Raw genomic sequence first — 26028 nt, 5'->3', positions numbered from 1 at the left:
ATCCTGCACCAGTTCATTGTCATGGCATTTTGCACCAGTTCATTGTCATAGCATCTTGCACCAGTTCATTGTCATGGCTTCTTGCACCAGTTCTTTGTCATGGCTTCTTGCATCAGTTCTTTGTCATGGCTTCTTGCATCAGTTCATTGTCATGGCTTCTTGCACCAATGCTTTGTATCCGGATTTTCGCAAATCAGAAATAAAATTTGCAATACAATTATGAAATTTGTTGAATTAATAAGAATACAATGCACAGATGATTTGTATCGCCAGATGTAATTTTTCTTTATTTTGTATGTAATTTTCAAAATTATATATTATATTAATCTGCAATATCATATTTATCTCTTCCGATGCCTGCAAGATATCTCTTTCAACTTGGGGTTCCATTTTTCCAATATTCATTTGGGAAATCTAGTATAAATTTGAATTCCGTTATGTTATTTCAAAAGAAAAACTTATACCCTAGACAGACGGCAGCGTTAATTTGCATTAACTGCCTTAATTCAAATTAAATCGTACATTATCCACATTCTTAATGCACAAAATCAAAAGAAATTTAAACTGAATTTAGCAATTTCAATATGGCAATGCTGTTGAAAATCAATTGTCTTTTGTCAAATTTCCATGTTTAAGAAAATAAAAAAGGGAAAAAAATCAGCAATTTTCTCGCAGAAAGTGTATTTGTATCGCATATTTCGGCGGACTTTTGTAAAGCTTTATGAAATGGTCTGCTGGGTACAAACAAACAACACAAACATCTGTTTCATAAATGCAGAAACCATCGTCTGTCAGGGTAAAAAGTTAATTCAAATTAAGGAATTTTTAATGCAAATTAACTCTGCCGTCTGTCTAGGGTATTAACCTGTAATAGTTACCATGTTATGGTCTCTTTTATACCTATTTTACCGATCTTCTACTTTGCTTCTCTAACTTTGGATGCCATGTTTTGTGATATCATATTGAACTTGATCTTTCCATTGGAGTTTTGTTCTTCCCTCGGGTGGCGTAACGTCAAATGACTCATGTTAATATACCGGTGGCATCTTTATCCATCCTGTTGACATGGCCCAGCCAACCCAATAATTGCAGCTCGATATGTTTTACTATATCGGTGTTGGTCGGCTGGTGGAGCTCGTGGTTGATAGACCGGGTCTTTTTCATACTTCTTTTTAATATCCACAAAGCGAAACAGGTTTCCGAACAAAAAATATATTTTTCTTTTGTTTTATATCAATTTACATTGTATTTTTAATTAAAGTATATAAATTTTGCCACTATCGATCACTTTCATCTGGCTTTTATTTTCATTTTAACAATTACTTCTGCAAGTACACAATTATTCGGGTACATAAGTATTTGATAATTTATTGTGCGGGTACTTATCAATTTATTTAAACTCATGACAATATTATGACAAAGATCGGATCTTTCACCACTTCAATTTCACTCATGAAAATTCGATGAAAAAGATCGGATCTTTAACGACTTCAATTGCACTCATGAAAATTCGATGAAAAAGATCGGATCTTTCACGACTCCTTTCGCACTCATGCAAACGAACCAGTGAAATCATGATTTCACATGGAATCACTTCCATTTAATTTTGCTGGGGTTTAATCACTCTCTGCTCCGCTAGTTGAAAGAAGAGCTGCAATAAAAACTCAGTTTTTTGTAGTTTTTTTTTTTATAAAAATATGTATATTTTATTTTCATTATTTCTTTTCGTTTGATTAACGTACTTGTAAATGGCTTTCTTAAACGTTACTATAAATTGTAATAAAGGTACATACATTGCAATATTGAATAAGAATACAAATAATAGTTATAATAAACTCTACAATAGCTTATAATGCGTTTACAGAAAGAAGGGAAGAAGTGGGAGGAAGAAGTAAACATGGTATTTATGATAGAAAATTAATTGGCAATTGTAAAAATACAACATTTGATAAACATTCCGATAAAATCGAAATTCTTCTTAAGAATGTCTTATATAAAACAAAGTATTTTTTACAAGGCATTTTCAGCTAAGCTTTATCTACCTTTGGCTTCTGAGCTTCCATCTGTAGTAATAATAGTATTTTCAACATAAATTCTCTTGATTTCCATATGGTTTATATATACATACAACAAATACACAATAAATTGCTATAAAATAAATACAAAAAAAAAATAAACATTTGGTCTCAAACGACGACATTTATACACAGAGAGACATAGTGAGGGGGTAGTACATGTTGTGGAAATTTTGGTTTTTCATTCAATGTCTATGCATAATTCATCGGAGCTCGTCATAGGATGGGCGGTGGAACCTGTTAGTGTTTCCTGTTGCGTAGAGATCAATTTCAGTTGAGCTGTATGATGATGATGTTGGGTGGGAGAATGAATGTTCGATGAAAATACCGATGAATTACCATCGTAATGCTGATCCACTTCGGGATCACTGAAAACACATGTTTCCTCTCCGGAGTCGTTGTGACCACCAGCTAATAATTCGTTTTCTCTTTGTACTGGGTAGAGTGTTGAGGAGGCTGGTAATAGGTCTGTGTTTGGCGGGGTATTTTCACTTTCAGGTGAATGGGATTGTTGGTCAATGAAAAAGTCTGGAAATTATAAGAATTTTTTAAAATTTGGTTAGTTGAAATTCACGGGATGTACAGAAGAAGAAAAGTGGACACAAAATCCTCAACCATAGTCTACAATGCAAATAGCAGTGAATAAAAAGGCCAAGTAAAACTTGTTACCACATTCTCTGCGTATATATAACGAGATGAACAATGGACTTAATAATAGACATGCACAAGTTTCTACGGTATCGAAAAAATAAAAGAATGCAATTCATTTTACCTTTGATTTTTAATATTAAAACTGAATATAAAGGTCATAGGGAAATGTAATCGGTCAGCTTACGAATAGATATTTGTACACATAGGATTTTGTCAATAGGTCACGATCACGTGGCTTGATTTGTTTGTTTGTTATTGTTTTTTATGAATCTTATATAAATAATTTTGGTGCAAAGGTATAAATAGGTATATAGGAGTGGTAGTAGTCTGAATTTTGCATGTATGGATGATAGGTGTTGGATGACTTTTGTTAGGCAAGGATTTACAGTCAAAAAATATCTTCACGACAATCAGGAGGTGTGGGTATTATTTGTACTGTAATTGAAAATAAATTTTGTTTTATTTACATGATTTGTTGGGGTAGTTTTTGTACAAAATATGAAGTGCTTTCTTTATTTTCACAATTTCAAAGCAGAAAAGTAAAAAAGAGATGGTGGCAAATATAATAAATTACCTGATTCAACACCATTCCATTCACTGACTACTGCATTATGATGATGCTGATGGGGATTTGGATGATCTTCTACAGAACCTTCGTATTGTTTCATATCGGCCAATTCAACATTTTCAGTCATATCAAAAATTTCCGTAACTTTAACTTTATTTGTGTTATCATCAGTGTAATAGTAGGCATACAATGCATCATTGTGGGTAGTAACCTAAAGATGGGGTAGAAAAAACATAGAGACTATTAACACTGCTGTTCATAAACTTGTTTACAATTCCATTCTTACCTTCAAAACGTGCTCATAATGATCAACATCATCTTCCAAAGGTGAAGCACCACTAAAAAAAAATTATAATTAATTTCTAATACTAATACATACTATATTTCATTATATGTACACACCATTCGTCTACAAGTATTGATACTCTGGGACCATATAAACGCTTCGAGTGTAACAAACCAGTCGTATCGAAATGGGGAGGATCACAGATCTGAAAAATAAAAACAGACATTAACTTTAGAACATGAAATCTTTTCATGTTTATTCCCATTACTTACCGTAATTTTACTTAATAAACGCACGTGTAAGGCATTATTTAACTGATTTACAAAATCGTCAACGACCACACGCATTTGTTTCGTTAATTTGGGAGTTAAAGAACTAAGCCTGAAAAAAGATTTGGGTTATGTTGAGAATTAGAAGGGAAAACGAGAAGAAACAATAATTTGGGAATTTGGGACTGCGGAAATTAACCAAATTCTTGCAACAATTGTTTTTGTAAGAGGGAAAGGTTTGGCATTCTCTTTGGAGAAACATTTGCAAAAATTTAAATTTTGTCTTTGGATACGAAAGGAATTAAAAAAAGAGATTCGGACAGGCAGTAGTGTGTGAAGAGAGGTGGTTTAAAATCAAACAAAATTGTTTAGATTTTGTATGTTTATTCGTATAATAATTTTGAAATTCATTATAATATAAAAAATAAATTGCTTAAATAATACTTCAACATTCAATTCAATGAGATACGAGAAGCTCCAGCTTCCATTTGCTTAATACTATGGTAAGTGTTTACAAAATTTTCTAATTATTTCATCTATAAATTCAGTTCTGTTTTATTTTTTGCTTGTTTTTCAATAAAATAAAATTAAATGTACATTCTTCGTAATGTTTGGGAATGATTTACGCGCTTGCAAATGTTTTTCCAAAGGGTTTTGGTAGCGTTTTACAAGTTCTATAAAAAAGAAGTAAATAAATGGAATCAGGCAAAGGCAAAACTTTGACCACATAATACAGTCGAACCTCGATTAACCGGAAACCACCATAATCCGGAAGCGGTAAATACAAAATTTTTGTTAATATTACATCGTTTAGCTGTGAAAACTGCAAAATTTTCTTCAGACATAATTAATTATTTTTAAAGGTTTATACATATATTATTATAAGTCTTCTTTTGTTATTGTTTTCATTTTTCGTTTTTAACCTTCTGGTTATCCCAAAGTTAAAGGTGATCATTAAAGTTAAAGGCGAACTTTTCTAAGCTATGTGCCATTATATATTTTCTTTTGATATTGCCTGTATTTAAAATGCAATACTAAAGGCCTGGGTATATAAGCCGCTCGGCTTTCTTGCTTAATTCATTTCTCGTAAAAGACCAAAGACCAAGTTCGACCTAATTGAAATGTGGTTCTGTCATTTCTTTATTCCTTTACCAGAAATGAATTAAGTAAGAAAGCCGAGCGGCTTATGTACCCAAGCCTTAATAAATTTGGAGGCTTGAAAATATAATTTTTTCTTTATTAATATTGCGTTTTAAAGTCCAGCCAATAGCAGAAGATAATGGTCTAGAATCTCTTAAGGTCCACATGAAATGCTTAGTAAAATTAATTTTCAAAAGCATGTCAATAAAAATATTAGAAACTATATCCGATTTGTCAGGAAAAATTAATTATTCCTAATGCCTCCGGTCCCCACCATCACAGATAATCGAGTTTTGACTGTATACCACCTACAAATGTGTTGTCTACTATGATATTTCAACTTACTTTGAAACTGTGGCAAACAAAAAGTCTATGGGAACTGTGGCTGGCAAGGATAATAGTTTGATACCACGATGTTTGAACAGCCAATTGGCCAAACCCTTGTTGGCCTGCTCTATATAATCTTGTATAACATCTAACACAGTTTGAGGCATATTTGAGGAGAGGGCATCCTGAAATTGAAGAAAAGGGATATATGTTAAGGTTTCTGAATTACTTTTCGTTTTCTTCAAAAAAATTCACCTTTCTGTGCTTTTTACATTCTCTGCACTCGGGATCAAATTCTTGAGGTTGGGCCACAGTTTCAGATACTACAAATGTTGACTGCACGGCCACACAGCGGCGACAATTAATCAAATTGTTACGGTGCAGAAATTGTAGGGCATCATCGAATCCTTGCTGGCAAAATTTCGATAAGAACTCCGGCCTGGGAGGAAATAGAATTCTCACAAAGCGATTGATGTTTTGGCGAGATATCTCAATGCTGGTATTGGCCCAATTCAGGTGGAAGAGCTGGGAACTTTGATCGCGGGGACAAATATCACTTTCACCACAGAATGGTGAAACGGTGATTGTGTTTTCATCCAAAATTGGTAGATTATCGGAAAAGGCACCATCCATATAACGTACACCCCTGAATTTTGGCGGCAATATTCCCGAGAATCCCGGTATAAAACAGGCACACAACAACGCCTGTAATACTTCATCGCGGGAATTAAACTCAGAGACTATGACATTTTTACCATCGTAAACACGGGTCATGGATATGTGCAGACGACCGCTTACACGTTTGTGTGCATCTTCGGGTAAATGTTTTTGTAAACCCTCAAAGAGACATGTTTGTATGTTGAACGATGGACTAAATGGTCCCAGGGAATGACGGCGAGCTTCGTTTACAACACGGAAGAAATCGGATGTCATGCTACCTGTAAAATATATAGAGGAAGGGTGGAGGGTGAATTAGTATGATTTATGTTATCAGCAGTATTTTATCTATCAAAAAATTAGTTTACTATTGGTCTGTTCCAGTACTGCAAGAATCTACTAAGTTTTACTATTTTTTCCGATAACATAAAGGAAAAAATGTTATCGTAGTAAAAAATAGTAGCTTCTTGCAGGTTGTGGAACACAGCATATATTCAACAGAAATACATCAGTAGTGGAATTCTGTATCTCGTTTTTTGAGTTACCGACTAAAATCGGTAAAATTAAAACGCAAAATTATGAATGAAAAGTTTAAATAAAAGTTGACAGCACTGTTGCTATCGCTAGGATTTAGCAACAGCTTTATTATTTTTGTTGGTAACTTAAAATTCATTTAGACTACGCTGGATTTAGCAATTATCTGGCTTTATTTGACATGTGTTGTATGAAAATGACAACTTAAATCCACTGGATTTGCTAAATCCAGCATAGTCTAAATCAGGCATTACTGAACATTTTTGTTAATTATCGAAATTATAAGCATTTTAATTTTATCGATATTTGTCGGTAACTCGAAAAATGAGTTACATAATTCCACTACATATGATTTTCAAATTTCTGCTTAGCATTTTTATTGCTTAAGGTTTAGTGGTGAGGTTAGCGACTTATTTCAAATGACGTCAGTTTGATTTCAGTTTCATTGTATATGCCAATATATACTAAGAAATGAATTTACAAACAAAGAGATAAGCTGTCTGATGAAAATCCCTTAATGCGAATTTAATACACTATCAAAAATGCCCCATCACAATTGCTATGACGTTTGTTAATTACTTAAACTTGTGAATTTTACATTGAATTGAACTTTGCAAGTGTAATTTTCGTCTCAGAACCTGCGAGAATCTACTATATTTTGATTTCTTGACAAATTTATAGAAATACACTTTAATACGGGAAAAATGTGCCTCATCGAAATAATGGTTTTAGATCCCAAGTATGTTTGGACGAAATGTGTTTCAGACAATTTTCGGAAAAGTTCTGTTTAGGGCCATCTCTCGAATTGCTTTGATTTTTATTTTAGCAACTTGTATTCACTGCCCTCCATACGACGGTACAAGTTTCATCAGGGGCAAGTCCATACTTCCTTAGAAATTAGTCTGAAAGTTGCAAAAAAACACCTATGACCCCATGTGATGTGGTTGGAGCGCAAGATAACTCTCGAACGGATCTGCCGATTCGGTCCAAAATTTGTTAATATTTTGTCCAAACATAGTTTAAGTTTGAAGGTAAGCCATATCAGTCCACTGCTTCAGGTACCTCCCCCACAAAAGTTCAAAAATGTTCGGAAAAATTGTTCGTACGGTATCTCCTGAAGGGAGTGGCCGAATTGGTCTATACTTTACACATCCAAATATATCTACCAGATATAGATCAGGTTCAAATATGGACTATATTTGTCCACTCTATCCGGTACCTCCCACACAAAATTTCGGATAAGTTCACTTTAAGACCTGCTATCGAATCACTTTGATTTTTGTTGAAGCAACTTGCATTCGCTGCCTCAATTACGATGGTAAAAGTGTTTTTAGGGGCAAGTTCATACTTCTTGCGCAAACAGCCCGAAGATTGTAAAAACCCCCTATGGCACCATATGTTTTGGCTGGAGATCCACTTCCACCATAACGGTCAATGTCGATCCATTCCTTTTAGTATCTCCTCCGCAAAACGTTTGATCTTTAATCCTAAACAACATTTTTGTCTGTTCAAACGCACAAAATTTTTTAAACTCCCTAAATACATACGTATTTTGGGAAAAAATTGTTTCAATATACACAGGCTGAGGGTATATCTCTGTCGGTAAAGCCGACTGATACTTTTTTACTTGTTTTGATTTAATAATAATATAGGGTAGGCCAATTTTTATATAAATTGGAGACCTTCATCTATAAAATGTAGTTCATAAACAAGGACAAATCGAAATTGATAAGATGTGTGCATTGAACGAACATACATATCGCGATATGAGTTAAACAAACATAGATAATAATATCAATTTTCTAATAAAACTGATTCTTCCTTATTTAATTGAAATATTATTGTTAAACAAATAAGAAACTATTATTGTATACTACCAAGTTGTTTACGAAAAGTGCATACCAAAACTGTAAACAAACTGGGCATTATTTTTCAGTGGTAGTGGTATTCACAACAACACAACAAATCTATCACATTCAACATCGCCACATATTTGTCAGTTTCTAATTTCTTGTCAACAAAAATATTTCTATTTACGCCACACTTACAAGCAAAATTTCCCACCGTCAACCAAGCCGTTTGAGTTTATTTTTATTAATCTCTCATTGAATAATACACACCCATTTCCTATATGAGGAGTGTTATGCATATTTGTGGACCCAACGTGCTATACTTTTGTTGCTCCTATACGAAAAAAATGAAGAGGGAGAGATGTCTGGTCTCGCTGTATAGATACAAAACAACCGACCTTCAACTTTTCTATTTTTTTACAAAAATACTTCAAAAATGTGGTGGCTTTTGTTTTGTTCAAACGAGCATGGCATGTGTTGCGTATGTTTCGTAATTTTTGTTTACAAAAAGAACGGCATGGAAAACTACTAAAAATAGGGACGGGTGCAAAGCCGCCGAAAACCATTCAGGGGCGCCTACACACAATTACTGACGGTTACAACAGTCTGCCAGTCAGAAACACACATACATGTACAAAAATGCGTATAGCAGTGACGAGCCTCCATAAAAATAGAGGCCGACCGACCATTAAGTTTGCTGTTTATTATCAGGAGGTATGTAATTCCCTCTCCACCAATTTTCTTATAATAAAAACCACATTACCCATTGAAACACACACTCATATACAGCATGGACATACATATATGTATTACACAAAAACCACCGAGAGGAGAGTATGGCGTGATCAATTTACACAAATATTGAAATAGAGATAACACACACCCAGCCCTGTACTCAAGCCAGTAGTCAATGGTAAAAACTCTAGCAACTTTTTATGCGATCTATGCAAACAGGTGATCTTGACAATGTGGTTGGTTGGTTACCCACCGCTGCTATGTGAGTAGCTATGAAAAACAAATGTCACGTGCTTTTGAGTATGTGTATTGAATAACACACATGTGAAAATCTTCAAGGAAATTGGAAAATTCTAAAACCACAACAAGACAGACTCCCTTTGTCGTTATTTTTCTTGTTTGTGTCAAATTTCAAAATTGTTGTGTCATTTTTCTTGTTGTTTATGGAAAATAACATGAATGAAAATATGATCAAAGGCGGGGACCATATGGGTTATTTTTATACTTTGTTATCATTTTTTGTAAAATTTGTTCTAAAACACTTGGTCGAAAAACAATAATTATATCGAAATGTATCGATTCACATGTTCCTAAAAGTCTTTTTGAGGTAAGGGAACGATATTCGAGTAAGAAACGGTAAAACTTGAAGATTCTTCCACGTAAAGGAACACAGAAAATATTATTCACATGTTATTAAATATTTTGATAATTGGATCGCTTTAAAACACTTAGGATAAACATATTGTCTTAAATTTTTTGTAGGTTTTCTTTCTCAATATCTATTGATTGCTTAGCCAGCTCAATATCTTTATAGTTTTTATGCAGGTCAATTTTATCCCAAAATAGGTGACTGAAAACGGAGAACATACCTCTAAACGGCCTGATCACAGCTCATAGTGGATGTCACAATGCTGATGTCACAGTGCTGATACTACAAGTTACCTTGAAGTCTTATCTTCATCTTTTAAAATTAATTTAAGTACCAACATTAGTTTATTGAGAGCTGTTTTTGCCGAAAACTGTGAATCTGAATTTTAAAACCCACACTAGAGCCAATATTACAGCTTGTAATAATAACTCCAAGGCAGAAATGTAATCACAAAGCCCACGATTAACTCTGCACCAGCCTATATATAAAGTATTTATACTTGTTGGAGTTGATTCTCTATATTTTATTCGGTTGTTAATATACCTACAAATTTTTACATTCATTTGTCTCGTTACATTTGACCAGTACTGCGAATGATGGGTTATCGAAAGGGATCTTCATAAAAATATTCGCAACAATAAATACATTTTTACTTGCAGATGTCTTTTTCCATTTAATTGCTTCTTTCCAAATTCAATGTCTTTAAAAATAGTTTAAATAAATTGCATTATTTCTAGTTCTTGGTCAAGGCCATCTAAATTCAACGGAAAGGTGTAAATGAGTCAATCATGGCCAGGTAGGTAAAATAAGAAACCCTTGTTATTTGTTATGTTGCTAGTTAGTCGGACGGCCATAAAATATGAAGGCCAGCTGCATAAACAGACGCACACACACACATAACAATAAACAAACATATTAAAACACCCTGCCCTCATCCCCTGATGAGCAGCATTCCAATGAATTTTGTCTAGTAATGAAATGTAACTTTCTGGAATATTCCGGTATTGTCTGGTATTTTGTAAATGTAGGTCGTCGTCTAGAAAACGCATAGCCCTCATCATCCACCTTAGCAGCCCATACGACGGTCAACAACCTTCAGCAACACATATTTTATTCTGCTACTGGTGCTGTTACTTTTCTATATGTAATATGAGGTGACTGAGGAAGCAGAGGAAAATGCTCTCAGAGAGACACACCCCCTTTTTGTAATGTTTGGTAAAATACCGGTTTAATGCCTGATGATATGGCAACATGAAAATGGCCTGATGACGACTTCTGCATTCTTCAATGCTTTTAAGGCCAACACCACTTTCCTCCAAAAAATTAATAAAAAAGAAAACAACAAACAAGTACCCATGTTGCGTAGAGAGTGTGACTGACTCTTTGGTATGCAGCTAATGACACCATCCGACGCATTACATATGGAGTAATACACACAATGTGTAATCGCGCCTGGTACATTGTGGAGAGGAAAAATGCTTACGCACCGAACAACAAGTCGTCGTAACAAACTTCCACTCTCACTGCCTGCTTACAGCTGGGCTGGTGTCGGCGGAAGACAAAATAAAACCACCCAGTTGTAAAACAGAAACAAAATCGTATGATTTTGTGTCTCTATACTACTCTGGAATAGAAGCAGTGGCCACTTTTATAACAACACAAAATAGGCAAACATTTACAAATTGTCGCTGACGTAGCCATTCTCCATGGTGTTGATGTTGTTATGTTTATCAATGGAAATTAAAAAAGGGAAACCAAAGAAATGCATTTTTTTCCGGCATACCAGGCAAACACATCATGTCTGGTGTCACTCTAGACAGTTTGTTTTGTGAAATTAGAAAATACCTCTCACCACTCGTTCCCAAAATAAACAAATCAAATTGAAATGCAAAGATTGTTAATGTTTCTTCCACACGAAGGCTACACTATTTTTTTTTTCTGAATGAAATTGAAAATATTAACAGGGCACAAGGGAAAGTTGAAATTAACGTATTGAATACGAGGTTCTAGAACATTGAATAGAACAAATGTGAAAATTTTAGTTGTTTTCTGTGTAGAAGTCATAAATGAAATGAAGCTAAAGTAATTCAGCTTATAAGAATGTTTTTGTCATCAAAAGTTCTTAAATATTTGAGAGTTTCCTCTCAATTTGAAGCCATACAAATAGATAGAACTACAAAAAATTCTTAAATATTTAGACTCAAAGTTGGTATTTGGAAAGAGAATTTGGGATAGTAAATTTCATATTTCGTGAAATAAAAAAGTTACATTTGACTGACGTCATCCTCATAGAACCCAGGCAATATTATACATGAAACTGGAATTTGACTCATATAGTCCAATTATGAAGAAATTTACCATTTTTGTCATCTTTATGCCCCCATTAAGTAAACAATAAAAAGTCAATTACTTAAATACTTTCCTAAAGTAATCAAAAATCACCAAATTCAAGAGGGCAATTAGTATATAATTTCGTCATAAAAAAAAACCAATGGGGTCGTTTATCTTTATAAGGTGCAAAGTTTGTTTTAGAAGAAACGAATGGCCATTCATTCATAACAAATTCTATATTTCCGTATGATATTCCAGCAAAAAGTTTGCCTGCAAAGATGCAGTTAAATCATATGTACAAGAGATTTGGATGTTCATCAAATTATACATTTTCACTCATGATTTTTACAAGATCGTGACTACTGAAAGATGCACTGCATTTTAACAAAAACCTTTGGCATAGCCTTTTAACTAACCCTTTGGAATCGCATTTTAACTAAACTTTAGGGTAGAAAAGGTTGCAGTCCAATTTGTATCCAAAGCACGTGTTTTGATGCATTGCTTTGGATGTGAATTTAAAGTCACTCTTCGGAATGGGTTATCACTCAGTTCCAAGATGCAATAAAAATGCAAGCCATTGCAAAATATTCCAGAATAAATAAAAATAATTTATTGTTTGTGTAAAACACGAATAATAAGAATTTTTTTACATTAACACAAATTATGAAATAGCTTCATTAAATTCAATCACAACTGAATTTGTTTCCTTCGCTCTCCATTTAATCCAAGCTGAACTGTTTTTACTTTATCTCCTAAAGGGGACATGTACTCCAGCAGCAGTCCAATAGGAAATTTTCTTCTCATGAGTTACCGCAAAAGTTCACAATTTTTTTTATTTTTGGACTCTTCCTTTACTTTTAAAAATGGCAAAAGTTGCAAAATTAGCAAAAGTTGTGAACTGCTCTCATAACAATTGTATGCTTACATCAACTAAAGCAACACTTTTCGAGTAAAAAGTGGTAAAATTTGAAGATTCTTGCACGTAGAGGAACGGAGCTTTTATAAAAAAATTTTGGAAATGTTTTTGGATGAATTGTAGGGATGTACGAACTGACTTATGTGCTTGTAGGCACCTCTAACAACTGTTAATAAAATGTAACGAACAGAGTGCCTTTTTCACGAATTCATTTGGACTGCATCCGGATGCTGTTAAAATGTGAGAAATGGATGTCATTCGTTGGATCGCATCTTAATGCGCTTAAAATGTGGACAATGGAGTGCTTTTTTCACGACTTCGTTAGAACTGCATCAAAACATGCCGTGAAAGAACTAGTCTACATTGTACTTCTTCCAAATTATTTTGCTGGGATATCTTTTGAATATTTAAAAAAATATTATCAAATACTGGGAAAGGGAAAAACTTTCTTTTTTAATTGAAATATATTGCATAAACATACATACATATATGCTACTTCTAATGTAATAATTCAATCGAACTAATTAAAAATATTACTATATTTTCAACAATGAAATAACGAACTAAACGAGGAAACTGATAAGCCACAACAAATAGCTTACACGCGCTTTACTATATACTACATACATAGGTGGTAAATAGTACGTAAACAAATGAAAATGTGGGTTTTGCAAAAAAAAAATCTATTGTTCTGAACACAGGCTTATCAGCACAAGGAAATTTGAATGAAAGTCAAAATTGACGTCAAACCCCACCACCTCATAGGCCACAGTCTATCTAAGAGATTAGCTATCAAACCTTTTAAACGATTTTAATCCATATTATTTACGACAATTTATGAAATATTTGTAATGACATTTACTGTTATGTTGTTGTTCTTTTCTGCATCGTTTTTAAGACAAGGTTATAATAAAAACTAATCAAATACTATGCTCTTCATACAATATAATTATGGAAAAAAGAGCGAACGAGCTATGCATGTATATTATTTACTCGGTATATTTTTACAAAACAAAAAAAACAAAGAAAACATTTTCGAGGGTTGTTGAGAAATTCATTTTCAAAGCAATAAAGTCAATAATACAATTTTATCCCCACAAGATGACATCACTATTTTGGTTTGTGATGGATGAGTCATCACGTTTTGTCAGGAATAATGCTAAATCCTCTTGAAACGACAAGTTTCTTGTTTGGAAGATTGAGGCCTACAAAATCTTCTGCAAGAAAACCTCTTACTTTATTTGGTAATAAAATTGTTAAGAGACTAGGTGACGGAACTCCCTGAATTCTAGTATAACTTTTATAGACTTGTTTTGTTAAGAGACATTACTCAATCCTTGAAAAATCAAAAATTTTCCAAGACAATTCCTAGAACACCAGGTAGACAGACAATTACTTGTTACTTTAAGAGAAAAGGCATTATACGACTTGAATATACATATTTCTTAAGAACCGGTTTGATGTAAGAATTTTAAATTGCTTTATGACGGGGGATTAAGAAGAGATCTAATGCTCGTAAATATTGGAATAAAGAAATCATTAAGGTAACATTTAGCCGATACTACATAATTTATAGTCTCGCCCAAGAAAACAACTAGCATATTGTTGAAAGATTTGATTAAAAGATTTGTATTTGAAATAAAATTATATGACTATTATTAGATACCTTGGATGGGTCATTTTCTGTGGAAAGATTGATGTTTCATTGTAAAATGTGTGTTCGTTCATTAATGGCTACTATTACTCGTTCTGGTCACAGAAAAGCTGTAGGTTTGTTGTGTGGCTGTTCTCATACGGTCATAGATGACCGTAACGAAAGCACCATCTGGAATATAGTTAAGACATTATTTTTTTAAAAGTTTCATTATCCAAATATTAAGCTTTGATAATGTTAGCCTTTTCTTTGTATTCTGAAACCGTGGCCTATCCACTATGTTGTTCTGTATTTACATACAGTCTTGGAATTGGTCTGCTGGAGTCTGTACTTCCTATTTTGGTGTCATTTATTGGGTCCGTGATAAATAGCAATATATAATGAAGGATTACTCACATATTTTTAATAGGAAGCAATTAAAAAATAAATTTGATTTGTATTAAAGCTCAAAGTTGCCGAGCTCAGTTTTGTTGGTCACCGCATGATTTTTAAGCTTTTCGACCACTATGTCTGGAAGCATGGGAAAAGTTGGGGTCTAAACCCATCGATTATACACTGGTTGTATAACACCGTGGTTAGACCCATCTTATCCTATGGTTCTCTTGTTTGGTGGCACTCACTGCGCCAAAAATCGACATCCGGTAGGCTTGACAAGGTACAAAGAGCTGTTTCGATTCTCATAACTGGAGCCACCAGGAGCATACCACAGGCTGCTCCGAACGCAATGCTGAACTTAAAAACACTGAGTCTCAGCATGAAGTGTCAGGCAACTCGCATTGCCCTACGGCTGCATGAACAGGATCTCTGGCGCGGTTGTACCATGGATGTATCCTTAACAAATCAGGGATAAATGTGAACCAAAGCGGGAAACTGAGGGACTATATATCACCAGTCCTGAGATTTGACGATAGAGACGTCGTTATACCTAGTAGAGACGATTGGAACCACAGTAACCCCCCTCTGGACGGTCTGGCTTTTTATACAGACGGTTCCAAGATGGAGGAAGGTACCGGGGCTGGCGTCTACTGTGAAAGGCTATCTCTTGAGTACACCTACAGGCTAGACAGCAACTGTAGTGTTTTCCAGGCTGAAATCTTCGCGATTTGGAAGGCAGCGGAATTGATAAAAAGTTTGGATGCAGAAATATTTGAACCGGTGACTATCTTTGTGTATAGTCAAGCGGCTCTTAAAGCCATCAAATCCTGCAACATCAAATCCGATGTCGTCCTTAAGTGTAGATCAGCCTTGGAAACGCTAACTAACGGCTTCCGGCTATGCTGGGTACCAGGACACCGCGACTATTTGGGTAATGAAAGAGCAGACGAATTAGCTAGACGAGGATCGCAGTCTACAGATCTAGCTATCGCTGACTCTATCAAACCACCCATTTGTCATTTATTTAAAAAATTGAAACGTTCTCTGACGAAAGAGCCAGTGAATTGTGGCATAATGAACCTAGACGAGAGTCATTACTGGACACTGCTATATCAGGGCCCATACCATCAAATTTGATGAGGATGTTACTGACTACTGCAGACTCTGTGAGGATGAGGAGGAGCTAGAGACGATTGAGCACATCCTGTGTCGTTGTCCAGTCTTGGCTCGTAGACGGCATAGGTTAGTAGGTGTTCACTTTCCACCGTGTCTAACTTTCTACTCAACTGTGGAACCTGCTGTGATCTACAACATCATCAAAAATCTGAAGTGGCTGGGGCAGCGCAACCTGAACGCGTAAATTAATTCAACTATTCTGCCTACCATTAAAAATAAATCTTTTTTCCTCCTCTAAAACTATTCCTACCCTCTTAAACTTTCTTGTAATTTATTCGTTCTATACTTTTCTAACAACTTCGTCTTTTTTTATTTCCTCCCCCTATCCTCTCTTTTCCATCTCCTCTTTTCTTGCAGCTTTTTTCTACTGGATGATCACAATGGACCGGAAGGTCTCCGAGTGACGCAGTCACAAGTTAGTGGCTGCACATCCCCTAACCTAACCTAAGCATGGACTTGCCCAAGAAAAACATTATGGAGCTAAATAGACTATAACTTGTCTGAAACTTACTTCGTCCAAACATATGTGGAGTCCAAAACCATTATTTCGATGAGACACATTTGTATCGCAGTTAGCCTAAATGTAGAGGGCATTAACCGACTGCATTGCAGCGAAATTATTTGAACTTTAGAGAGCTGTATCCAAAGGAGAGGATCGATATAACCCATCTTCGAAGTTAAACTTTGTTTGGAGAAAATATTACGAGAGATTACGCTGGATATAAACCGACTGCAAATTGTGGTTTTGGTTTTCGTCCAAACATACTTGGGGTCTAAAACCATTACTTCGATGAGGTAAATTTTGGTCGTATCAAATTTGAGGGTATAAATACCACAAAAGTAATACTAACGCAGAACTATTCATTAAAGAAGACATACGCCAACATTTATACAGAAATCTATTTTACGTCAATGTATGATTACCTATGCGGAATATACGCAAGTTAAACACCAAAGACCTGAACATTTATTCAAATGTTTGACATTTTTAATGTTACTTTTAATTTACTGTAACAGAGACCCCTTCCTTATTAAAATAAAATTCCGAATTCAGACATGTGTGTTTTTTGCGTACTCGATATTTTGTTAAAACTATTACAAAATGTTATTATGCGTAATATACACATGTGAAAGACCAAAGACCAAAATATTTATTCAATTCAATAAAAATTCTAATTTGTTCCTACTTTTAATTATTTTTTATTAACATAGACACCTCACATTCAAATAAAAATTCTGACATAATCGAATCGAGTCATTAAACATGCATCAATATCCACAAAAAAAGAATGGAATAAAATACTTTCATACTAAAATAAAAATACCTACATTGTGTTTCTTTGATTTATTACTCTATACAATTACTATAGATGGGATTCTACCCGGTATTTACCCAAAACTTGGGTAAATACCAGGTAAATTCCAGATTAATACCTTTTTTGGGTGTTTATTTGGGTATTTAAAAATTTATTTTGAAATGAAAATTTTGTTTTTCTGTCAGACAGAAAATCAAAAAGAGAACAAAAAAAGCGGTTTAACCTCGCGGACTATACTTTTTATATGTAAAATCGAGCGTTGGAGTTGTATGTAGGAAGAAAATCAATGCAGACCGCAGCAATTTTAGCTTTGTCGAAGATGACCAAAATCCCAAGATTAGCAGCTGAAATCAAAAGTTAAGCCATCATATATATATGAAAAATAAGAATATCGATCCAGCATTTACGTTTTTCCGCAATAAGGACTTCAACAAACCGTTCTAAAAGCCCTCATATGTCAAAAATTACTCTGTAACTATATATGAGAGATTTACCAAAAATATGGACGAAAATTGGTAAAATATTAACTACTCACATTTCCAAAAAAGGTAATTTTATTCATAGTCAGTTAAAATTTGCTAAAATAATGCCTTTTCGCGTCCGATTGGATGATTTTAGTTTCTGTAGTTTTTACCCACATATTGGGTAAATACCTGGGTATTTGCCCATTTGTACCAAATTTACCCATTTTAATGGGTATTTACCATTTGGGTATTTACATATTTCCCATCTCTAACAATTACACAATATGTATTAATTGAAAAAAAAAAATGATCCAAGTGATCATGGTTTACTTAAGTCAAGAATGATGATTAGAAAATAGCAAAAAAATAATAATAAAAACAATAAAATGCGTAAGCATAATAAAAGCGCTTTAGCGAGCTGACAATGATGGAGATGATTATGATGATGTACTGTTGGACATATGAGGTCTCGTGTTATCAATTATAACCTACTAATACCACTAGCAAAGCTTACTATCAATTTGAGGCAACAGATGTTAGAAAATGAACTCATTCTTTTCATTTTATTTTTTTGCCACAACAATCTCAATATTTTACAAAAGAGCGAGGGAACAACAATATATATGTATTAGCATTAACATGTAAGCAAAATGGTAATAATGAATGATTCAGACAAACAAGATTCCAATGAATATTTCAAATACACACAGAGAAAATAGTAATTATGATTGTCTAGACAATTTTTTAGGGAAAGTGTGTTACAAATTTGTATGAACGCGTTGCGTGTTTAATTTCTCAAGCTATTATCTGACATAATTAGGTAAAAATAAAGACAATGTCGTCAAAATTTGCTTCCTTATATTTTTCTTTCGTTGCATCATAAATTAAAACATTATCATGACGTGATCTATATTAATTTAAAAATTGTGTCACACTTTGTTGCTGAAAATGACTTTAGATCTACACCTGCACTGCTACTCTAGACAATAAATATGCCCACAAGTAATCAAACTTTTACAAAAAGATATTCTGACAAGTGCATTTTTGCAACTGTTATTGCTTTGTTTCCAAAGTTATCAATTTTTGTAATCGAATAATGAAAAACATGCGACGGTGCAAGGTGTTTGCAAAATATGCTTATCATAGTCTTTCTTTGTGCTAATTGAATGTTAATAAAATAATGATGATTTAGTTTTGTAAATGTGCGGTGGAACATTGTTTTTTGTTCTTCATATCGCAAATCGTATGACAATTTATGAGCCAATTGCCAATTGTGTCTGTAGGGGCAAAACCCGATATCATTAAAAAAAATAATTTTATTGACAATAAATGCAATTGGCTGGGGCCTCTATGGCACATCTACAGTTAAGAACGAAAGTTTATAAAATTGGTCTGTAGAAACCTTTTGAAATAGCCATTGTATTGCCTGCCTTTTGCCTATACATATCTATTTGTTTATAATCTATTTTTTTTAATGTGAAAATATGACGCATGTACTTGTAATTGAGGAAAACAAGGGCATAAAAATTATATATAAAACCTTTGCACTGTGGCAAGGCAATCAAAAATTAATATTGACGATGAACAAAAAAATGCCATAAAACCCAAGAGATAACACAGTTCTACTACTTAAAAAGGCTAATGAGCACTTTCAGTAAAATAATAACAATGGATAGACCAATTGACACTCCTCATTGGGATGGGTATAACGATACTCAAATAAGAAGCTTAAGTCAGCCTTAGGTTAGCTTTAGCGGATACAATAGGGAAACATGTAAAGGCAAGTAGTATTAAAACGTAATATAAAGTATAAATAAAGTAAAATCAGTCATATAACATTTAACCCTAATACTGCGTTAGAAAAAAAACAAGTAAGAACGGCGTTAAGTTCGGCCGGGCCGAACTTGCTATACCCTCCACCACAAGTTGTATTGAAGTAAAATGGAATAATTAGTTTTCTTTCGTGTATGAAGAAGACTTAATACTAAATTTCAGCAATTTCGGTAAAACAATGTGAGGCACCATTCTATGAGGGCTATTACAAAACGTCGATCTGTACCGACAAATTTCTGACGGAATGTTTTTAGACTCAAAGAAGACTAAATACCAAATTTCCTATATTTCGGTAAAAGAATATGGCTAAAACTTAAAAAATATCAAAAATCAAGAAGTACGCTTCTATGGGGATATAGGAAGACGTGGACCTATATTGATAATACTCTTCTGGAATATTTTATAACTCTTGGAAAACGAAATAACGAATTTCAGCCATTTCGGTTGGATATTGACGTCACAATCTTCAGTATTACTAAAATCGGGAGGTACCGTTCTATGGGGGCTATATCGAAACGTGGACCTATACCGACTAATTTTAGTCAGAAATGGGGCAATATGAAAGCGTGGACCTGCACAGATACATTTCTGGGGAACAGTTTTATATCACATTGGAGACTAAATACCAAATTTCAGCCCTTTTGGTGGAATATTGAAGACACAACCTTCAAAATACGAAACATCTGGAGGAACCTTTCCATGGGGGGTATATGAAGGCGTGGACCTATACCGACAAATTTAAAGGGGAAGTATGAGTACCCCCAACGAAGTCTAAATACCAAATTTTAGCCATTTCGGTGGAATATTGAGGCCACAACGTTCAAAATACCGAAAATCGGGAGGTACCCTTCTATGGGGGCTATATGAAGGCATGGACCGATACCGACAAAGTTCTGGGGGAAAGTTTTATACCACCAACGTAGACTAAGTACCAAATTTCAGCCATTTCGGTGTGATAATGAAGCTAAAACATTCAAAATACCGAAAATCGGGAGGTACCGTTCTATGGGGGCTATATGAAGGTGTGGACCGATACCGACAAAATTCTGGGTGAAAGTTTTTTACCCCTAAAGAAGACTACGTACCAAATTTCAGCCATTTTGGTAGGATAATGAAGCTAAAACCTTAAAAATACCGAAAATCGGGAGGTACCGTTCTATGGGGGCTATATCAAAACGTGGACCGATATATCCCATTTTCAATACCAACCATCCTGCAAGTAATAAAAACTTCTGTACCAAATTTTGACTCTCTATCTTTAAAATTGCGAGCTGTATATTGATTTCAACAGACAGACATGGTCAAATCGACATAGAATTTTATGCTGATCAATAATATATATACTTTATAGGCTCTCCGACGAATATTTCGATGTGTTACAAACGGAATGACAAATTTAATTATACCCTCCATATGGTGGAGGATATAATTACATATGTTATGCTCGGATCACATTTTGACCCACACCTTGTTATTGATAAAATGCAAATATGTAGTTTTTAAACGATTTTTAATGTTAATCGAAGTCAGTATATCTCAAAAATTCATGCACTTAGTAGTAAGAACTTCAAATTATATTCCACCAGTACGAAACACGGAGATGCTAAAAACTATGGGTCATCATATGACCCCAAACGTAGAAGCAGGGTTAAACAGAAGATCATTGGCACCTTGGTAGGCATATATGAATTAGTTTTTGATATCGATTTACATGACACTGAACCAGCAGGAATGATTAGTGCGATTGTTCATTTATCACCCGTTGCAGAACAAGATAACCAGTTTGTTAAGCTTTAACTTCGTTTCGAAGTATGCAGTAGTACTGAGTACAATGTGCAGAATATCGTTCCAAGATGGGACAGAGTCTTCTCAATGATTAGCACAAACTCGCCCTGAAGCATTCGTATGCAACTAGTGGATACCGCCAAACTTCAACTCCTCGTAACCTCCACACCTCAATCCCACGGCAGCGGTTTCTTTCGTACCGGATTGACCCGGAACCATAGTGTTTCGGCCAGCGGCTGCTAACCCAGCATTAAACTTATGCTTCTACGTAGGTTTATATGATGCTATGATATGATGACAACAACGACAACCACAACCTCGTAGCCTTACCAAAGACGGTTTAAACCAAAATACATGACATCACAATATATTTATGCAAAATAAGCTTTAAAATATGGAATTTAGGCATTTTATAGTTTGTTCTTATATTAATGTTCTACTGTATAATAAAAAAGTCCAAAAACAAACATTAAATAATTGGTTTTGTTTATCGTGTAGATAACAAAGAGAACGGGGGTATATCTATAGAACCTGAAAATAAGGTAGCAATAATTTCTTCCTTGGTATTTTTTCATCAACCAATTGTCAAAGTGTTTACCGCAAAAAGAAAAAACAGAACAACAAACGTTGAAAAATCTACACAGTGAAACGTGACCATGTTACGTATTAAGGAAATAAGTCATAACTAGGCGACATGGTTACAGTGTGGATGGATATGGGGAACGTGTGGAAATTGCAAATGTGCATCCACAAACACAAAGACCACACACATAGACGCATATTTATAGAACGAATAAATAACAAACACTTGTTGTTGGCACTGGCATCATACGATCATTTTGTTTGGAAAAAAAAAATACAAAGAGTTGCACGACAAGTGAAGCTCTTCTATGAGTGGTCCAATAAAATACATACACAGATTATGATATACTATCAACAAATGAGAAATGATGATAATGTATGTACGTGTAAACAAATATTATACAATAAGCAAGATGATACGTACTCTCTATAAAAAACTGTTGTTGCCATGTAAAGGATATCGGATATCACCTAATCTAGCAATGAAGATAGCTGAAAACTAGAATATTATGACACTATTAAGTCCAACAAGTATGTTTCTGATTCAATTTATTTTTCCAGCATTGAAAATAATTGTTTTACATGTTAATATGAGTGTTTGTGTGTGCGGTTTTTTTATAAATCTGCAATCAATATTCTTTACATTGGAAACAATGAGGTTCATTGATGTTCCCATAGAATTTCTTAATAATACTGTTGGGTTTCCAATAATGAAAAAAAGAAGAAACAAGTCATCATACTTTGTTTACAAATTATCATCAAGGCGTGCAGCAATATGGCCTATCTAGAGTTGTTTTAACCCCACATCATGTTTATTCAAACTATAGATGAAATAAAAGTTCAATAAATTGCGTATCATACATTAATAATACTATATGAAACTATTTTTATATCAAGAGTAATACTCGATTATCTCATAACTGTTAGGTATAAGTACAACTTCTTGTAGAACTTATAAGTTTCAATGAGTGTGAGCTGGCAAAATTGAGATTGAAATCTATTCTTGTGGTTTAAGGATAAATATATTATTTGGATTTGATAAAAAAGGTTTACAAAAATACTGCACATATTTTTGTAATTTAAAAAGTGCATATAGACATATGACAGCCAAAAAATGCTAATATTTTTTTGATCATCTAGGTGGAATTATTATTTTTAAATATCTTTAAGATTTTGGGGTTCAAAATTGACTTAAAAAAGGCAGGCTTATGATCGGATTTCCCGATCCTATATTTGTTAGGTGAATGATATGGTACCTTCTTCTTGTCGCCTATATGCTGCACAGTTTGGTTTCAACTACCTCTAAAAACTTCAATGTCGCCTTGAAGTGTTTTTCAACAATAATGGTTAGGATGTCCACCCGCATATTTTTATATGTTGTTTCTACTAAACTAAATATTTAATCGTAAATGCATTTTACACTTGTATATACTTAAAACAGGTGTTTAAGGAATTTACGTCATTTATTTGACAGATATTCTATGGAATTGACAACCTAAATGATGCAAGTTTCAATTTCGTTTTTAACTTCCTACCCGTCATAGGTATGAAGATTCACCTTGCTCATGCTAATATGCATCTTTTCATATTTTCCAAATACTTTTTCTAAAAATAAACCAAAGTTTTAATATTTTACAACAATATCCCCACACATCTATCACAAAGTTTTCTACAACATTACAATAGTTTTAAAAAACAAAATACGCACATTTCCTAGATATGTTTTTTTGTTATATCTTCTCTTTTTTGTAGAATCTGTGCGTTGTTAGTGTGATTTCGTAATTTCTATAAATAAAATCTAATATTTTTTGCTTATTGTTGTTGTTATTTTTTATTGTTTACAAAGCTCTATTATGACCGCAGCCCACAACGCACAACCGTTAAAGTTTGTCAGGCCTATGCCCATAATCGTGTGGCGTTAAATTTCTATTGGAGCGAGCACATGACCTACAATCGAGGTTCTCCAATATGTTTTGCCAGTGGGTAGAGTAAAATTTAGAGATAAATTCCAAGAGATTTAATCATATTGCTATGGCAAAGAGAGAGTGTATAGCAGAACTACTTATGTATATTTTTTGTTAAAAACAAAAAACTATTGCGTTTTAGAAAAGTACTGGTGGTATTGACGTTGTTTGTTGCTTAAACTGGATGATAACAAATATACATATACGGGGTATATAGTAGAGTTGTTGTTGCCAGTGGTGACGCTGACAAGCCCCCCAAAACTGTTAATGTTTGTTTTGTTTATTGAATAACAACTAGACTAGGGAGGTACGCTTACGCTGGCACTTATGTTTTCGGGAATTAGTTGTTTCTGATCCAAAATATGCTGTTACCACGACACCTGACTATTTTTTTATGCTGAGAATGAATTTTAGACACATTTTTGCTCCAAGTGAATTATGCTGTGAACAAATTTACATATTTGGGGGAAAGTTAGCTATACTTGTAAGGTAATAAATACAACGTTAACCATTAAATATTACTTTGATACGTGTCAGTGTTTTTCTATACCAGTTAAAATTTCCGTAACAAAGCTTACATCAAATCCTACTGATACAAAAAACCGAATTATTAAAAAGAATACAAAATAAGGGTCGCAATATTGTTGATGGTCACTTACCTAAGGGCAAATCGCACAATAGACAACAAGCTGCCAATGCACCAGCAGAGGCGCCACCGATTTTTTCCAACAGCAAATGAGGGGCATACTTTTTGAAACACACGGCCACGCCAACATGATAGATACCCAAAAAACCACAGCCAGCAAATGATAGATTCATAATACAATAAAAAGTCCAATAAAAGTAACGAAATCAATCAAAAAGAAATTTTTTCCGTTGCTGATGATTCCCAAATCAACAGAAATGATAATAATACCGAATTAAATGTTATTTATTTATTTGCAGCGCACACTGATGATGACGATGCTTTGACCGCTTTTGTTTGTTGTTTATTTGGAAATTGTAGGCAAAAACAAATGACCACGACAAATTAAACAATTGTCTCTGGATTGATGATGACTATACGGGGAGACGGCACTGCAACGTGATATTGTTTTACACAGCAAACTTAGTTTTGTTGCTAGCACAGTCTTTGCTTTGTAATAAAAAAACGCGAAAATATTTCGCGTTTTCCTTTTTTCCAAAAGTTCGTTGCTACTTTAGCTGGCTGTGTGTAATTTTCTCGGCCAAAACAAACTTGTTTTGCCTTTTTCTATTATTCACTTTCGTTTTGTTTTTATTTCTTCCAATTATTTGTTTTCTTAACTTTCAACTTAAAAAAAGTCGCGTCAACACAAACAAATTTACAACAGAAATGTTGATTTGTTTAGTTTTGCACAGTGAATTTTTATAAACACACAATTAACTTTTTCTTTGTATAAAGTTTGAATTTAATTTTATTTGGATTTGTTCAGCCGCCACAATATGACACACACGATAGAATATTTTGATTTGTTATGAATTGGTTTGGTTGCTGTTGGCTGTATTTATAGATTTTTTGTTCTCACGTCTTCTCTCGCAACAATCATCGTTGAGTTGAGCACAATGGATGACTTCAAGAAGCAAGTAATTAAGTAGAGGGAATAACTATAAAATAAATAATTTATAATTTGTATAGCATATTGTTACAAATAATGGTATGAAGGTAATGTTTCTTTTAAATATATTGAAGAATTTTCCATAATATAAAAACATCATTAATTAATTTTAATAAAAAAATAAAAAAAATTCATCAATACAAAAAAAATCGCCAAACGCCAACAGATTTGATTGTACTTAATCTCTGAGTAGTTTCCTCGGTAGTTTCTCTCTTTCCAGAGAAAAATAGAGAGAATAAGAAAAAATTTGTTGA

At 33.9% G+C, this 26028-nt stretch overlaps 1 protein-coding gene across 1 annotated transcript; it reads right to left on the bottom strand.

Annotated features, from left to right (window-relative positions):
- Positions 1–1728: 1728 nt before the first annotated feature.
- bmm (brummer) lies at positions 1729–25660 on the bottom strand. Its single transcript, XM_073980912.1, has 8 exons — positions 24797–25660; positions 5572–6254; positions 5335–5501; positions 3853–3961; positions 3697–3785; positions 3581–3632; positions 3301–3505; positions 1729–2603 (listed from the first exon to the last, which is right to left on the bottom strand). Exons 1-8 carry the CDS (start codon positions 24954–24956, stop codon positions 2257–2259), a joined length of 1812 nt encoding a protein of 603 aa, XP_073837013.1. The 5' UTR covers positions 24957–25660; the 3' UTR covers positions 1729–2256.
- Positions 25661–26028: the final 368 nt, after the last annotated feature.

The sequence above is a fragment of the Musca autumnalis genome, unplaced genomic scaffold (assembly GCF_047663935.1).
Source record: "Musca autumnalis isolate F117 unplaced genomic scaffold, ASM4766393v1 scaffold_4, whole genome shotgun sequence".
NCBI lineage: Eukaryota > Metazoa > Arthropoda > Insecta > Diptera > Muscidae > Musca > Musca autumnalis.
This window is presented reverse-complemented; position numbering and strand designations above follow the sequence as displayed.

Coding starts and splice junctions, on each gene's coding strand:
- bmm (XM_073980912.1), bottom strand. CDS start 24,956: ATGAATCTATCATTTGCTGGCTGTGGTTTTTTGGGTATCTATCATGTT. Junction 6,255..24,796: donor ATTGTGCGATTTGCCCTTAG/GTAAGTGACCAT, acceptor TATATTTTACAG/GTAGCATGACATCCGATTTC. Junction 3,633..3,696: donor TCAATACTTGTAGACGAATG/GTGTGTACATAT, acceptor ATTTTTTTTTAG/TGGTGCTTCACCTTTGGAAG.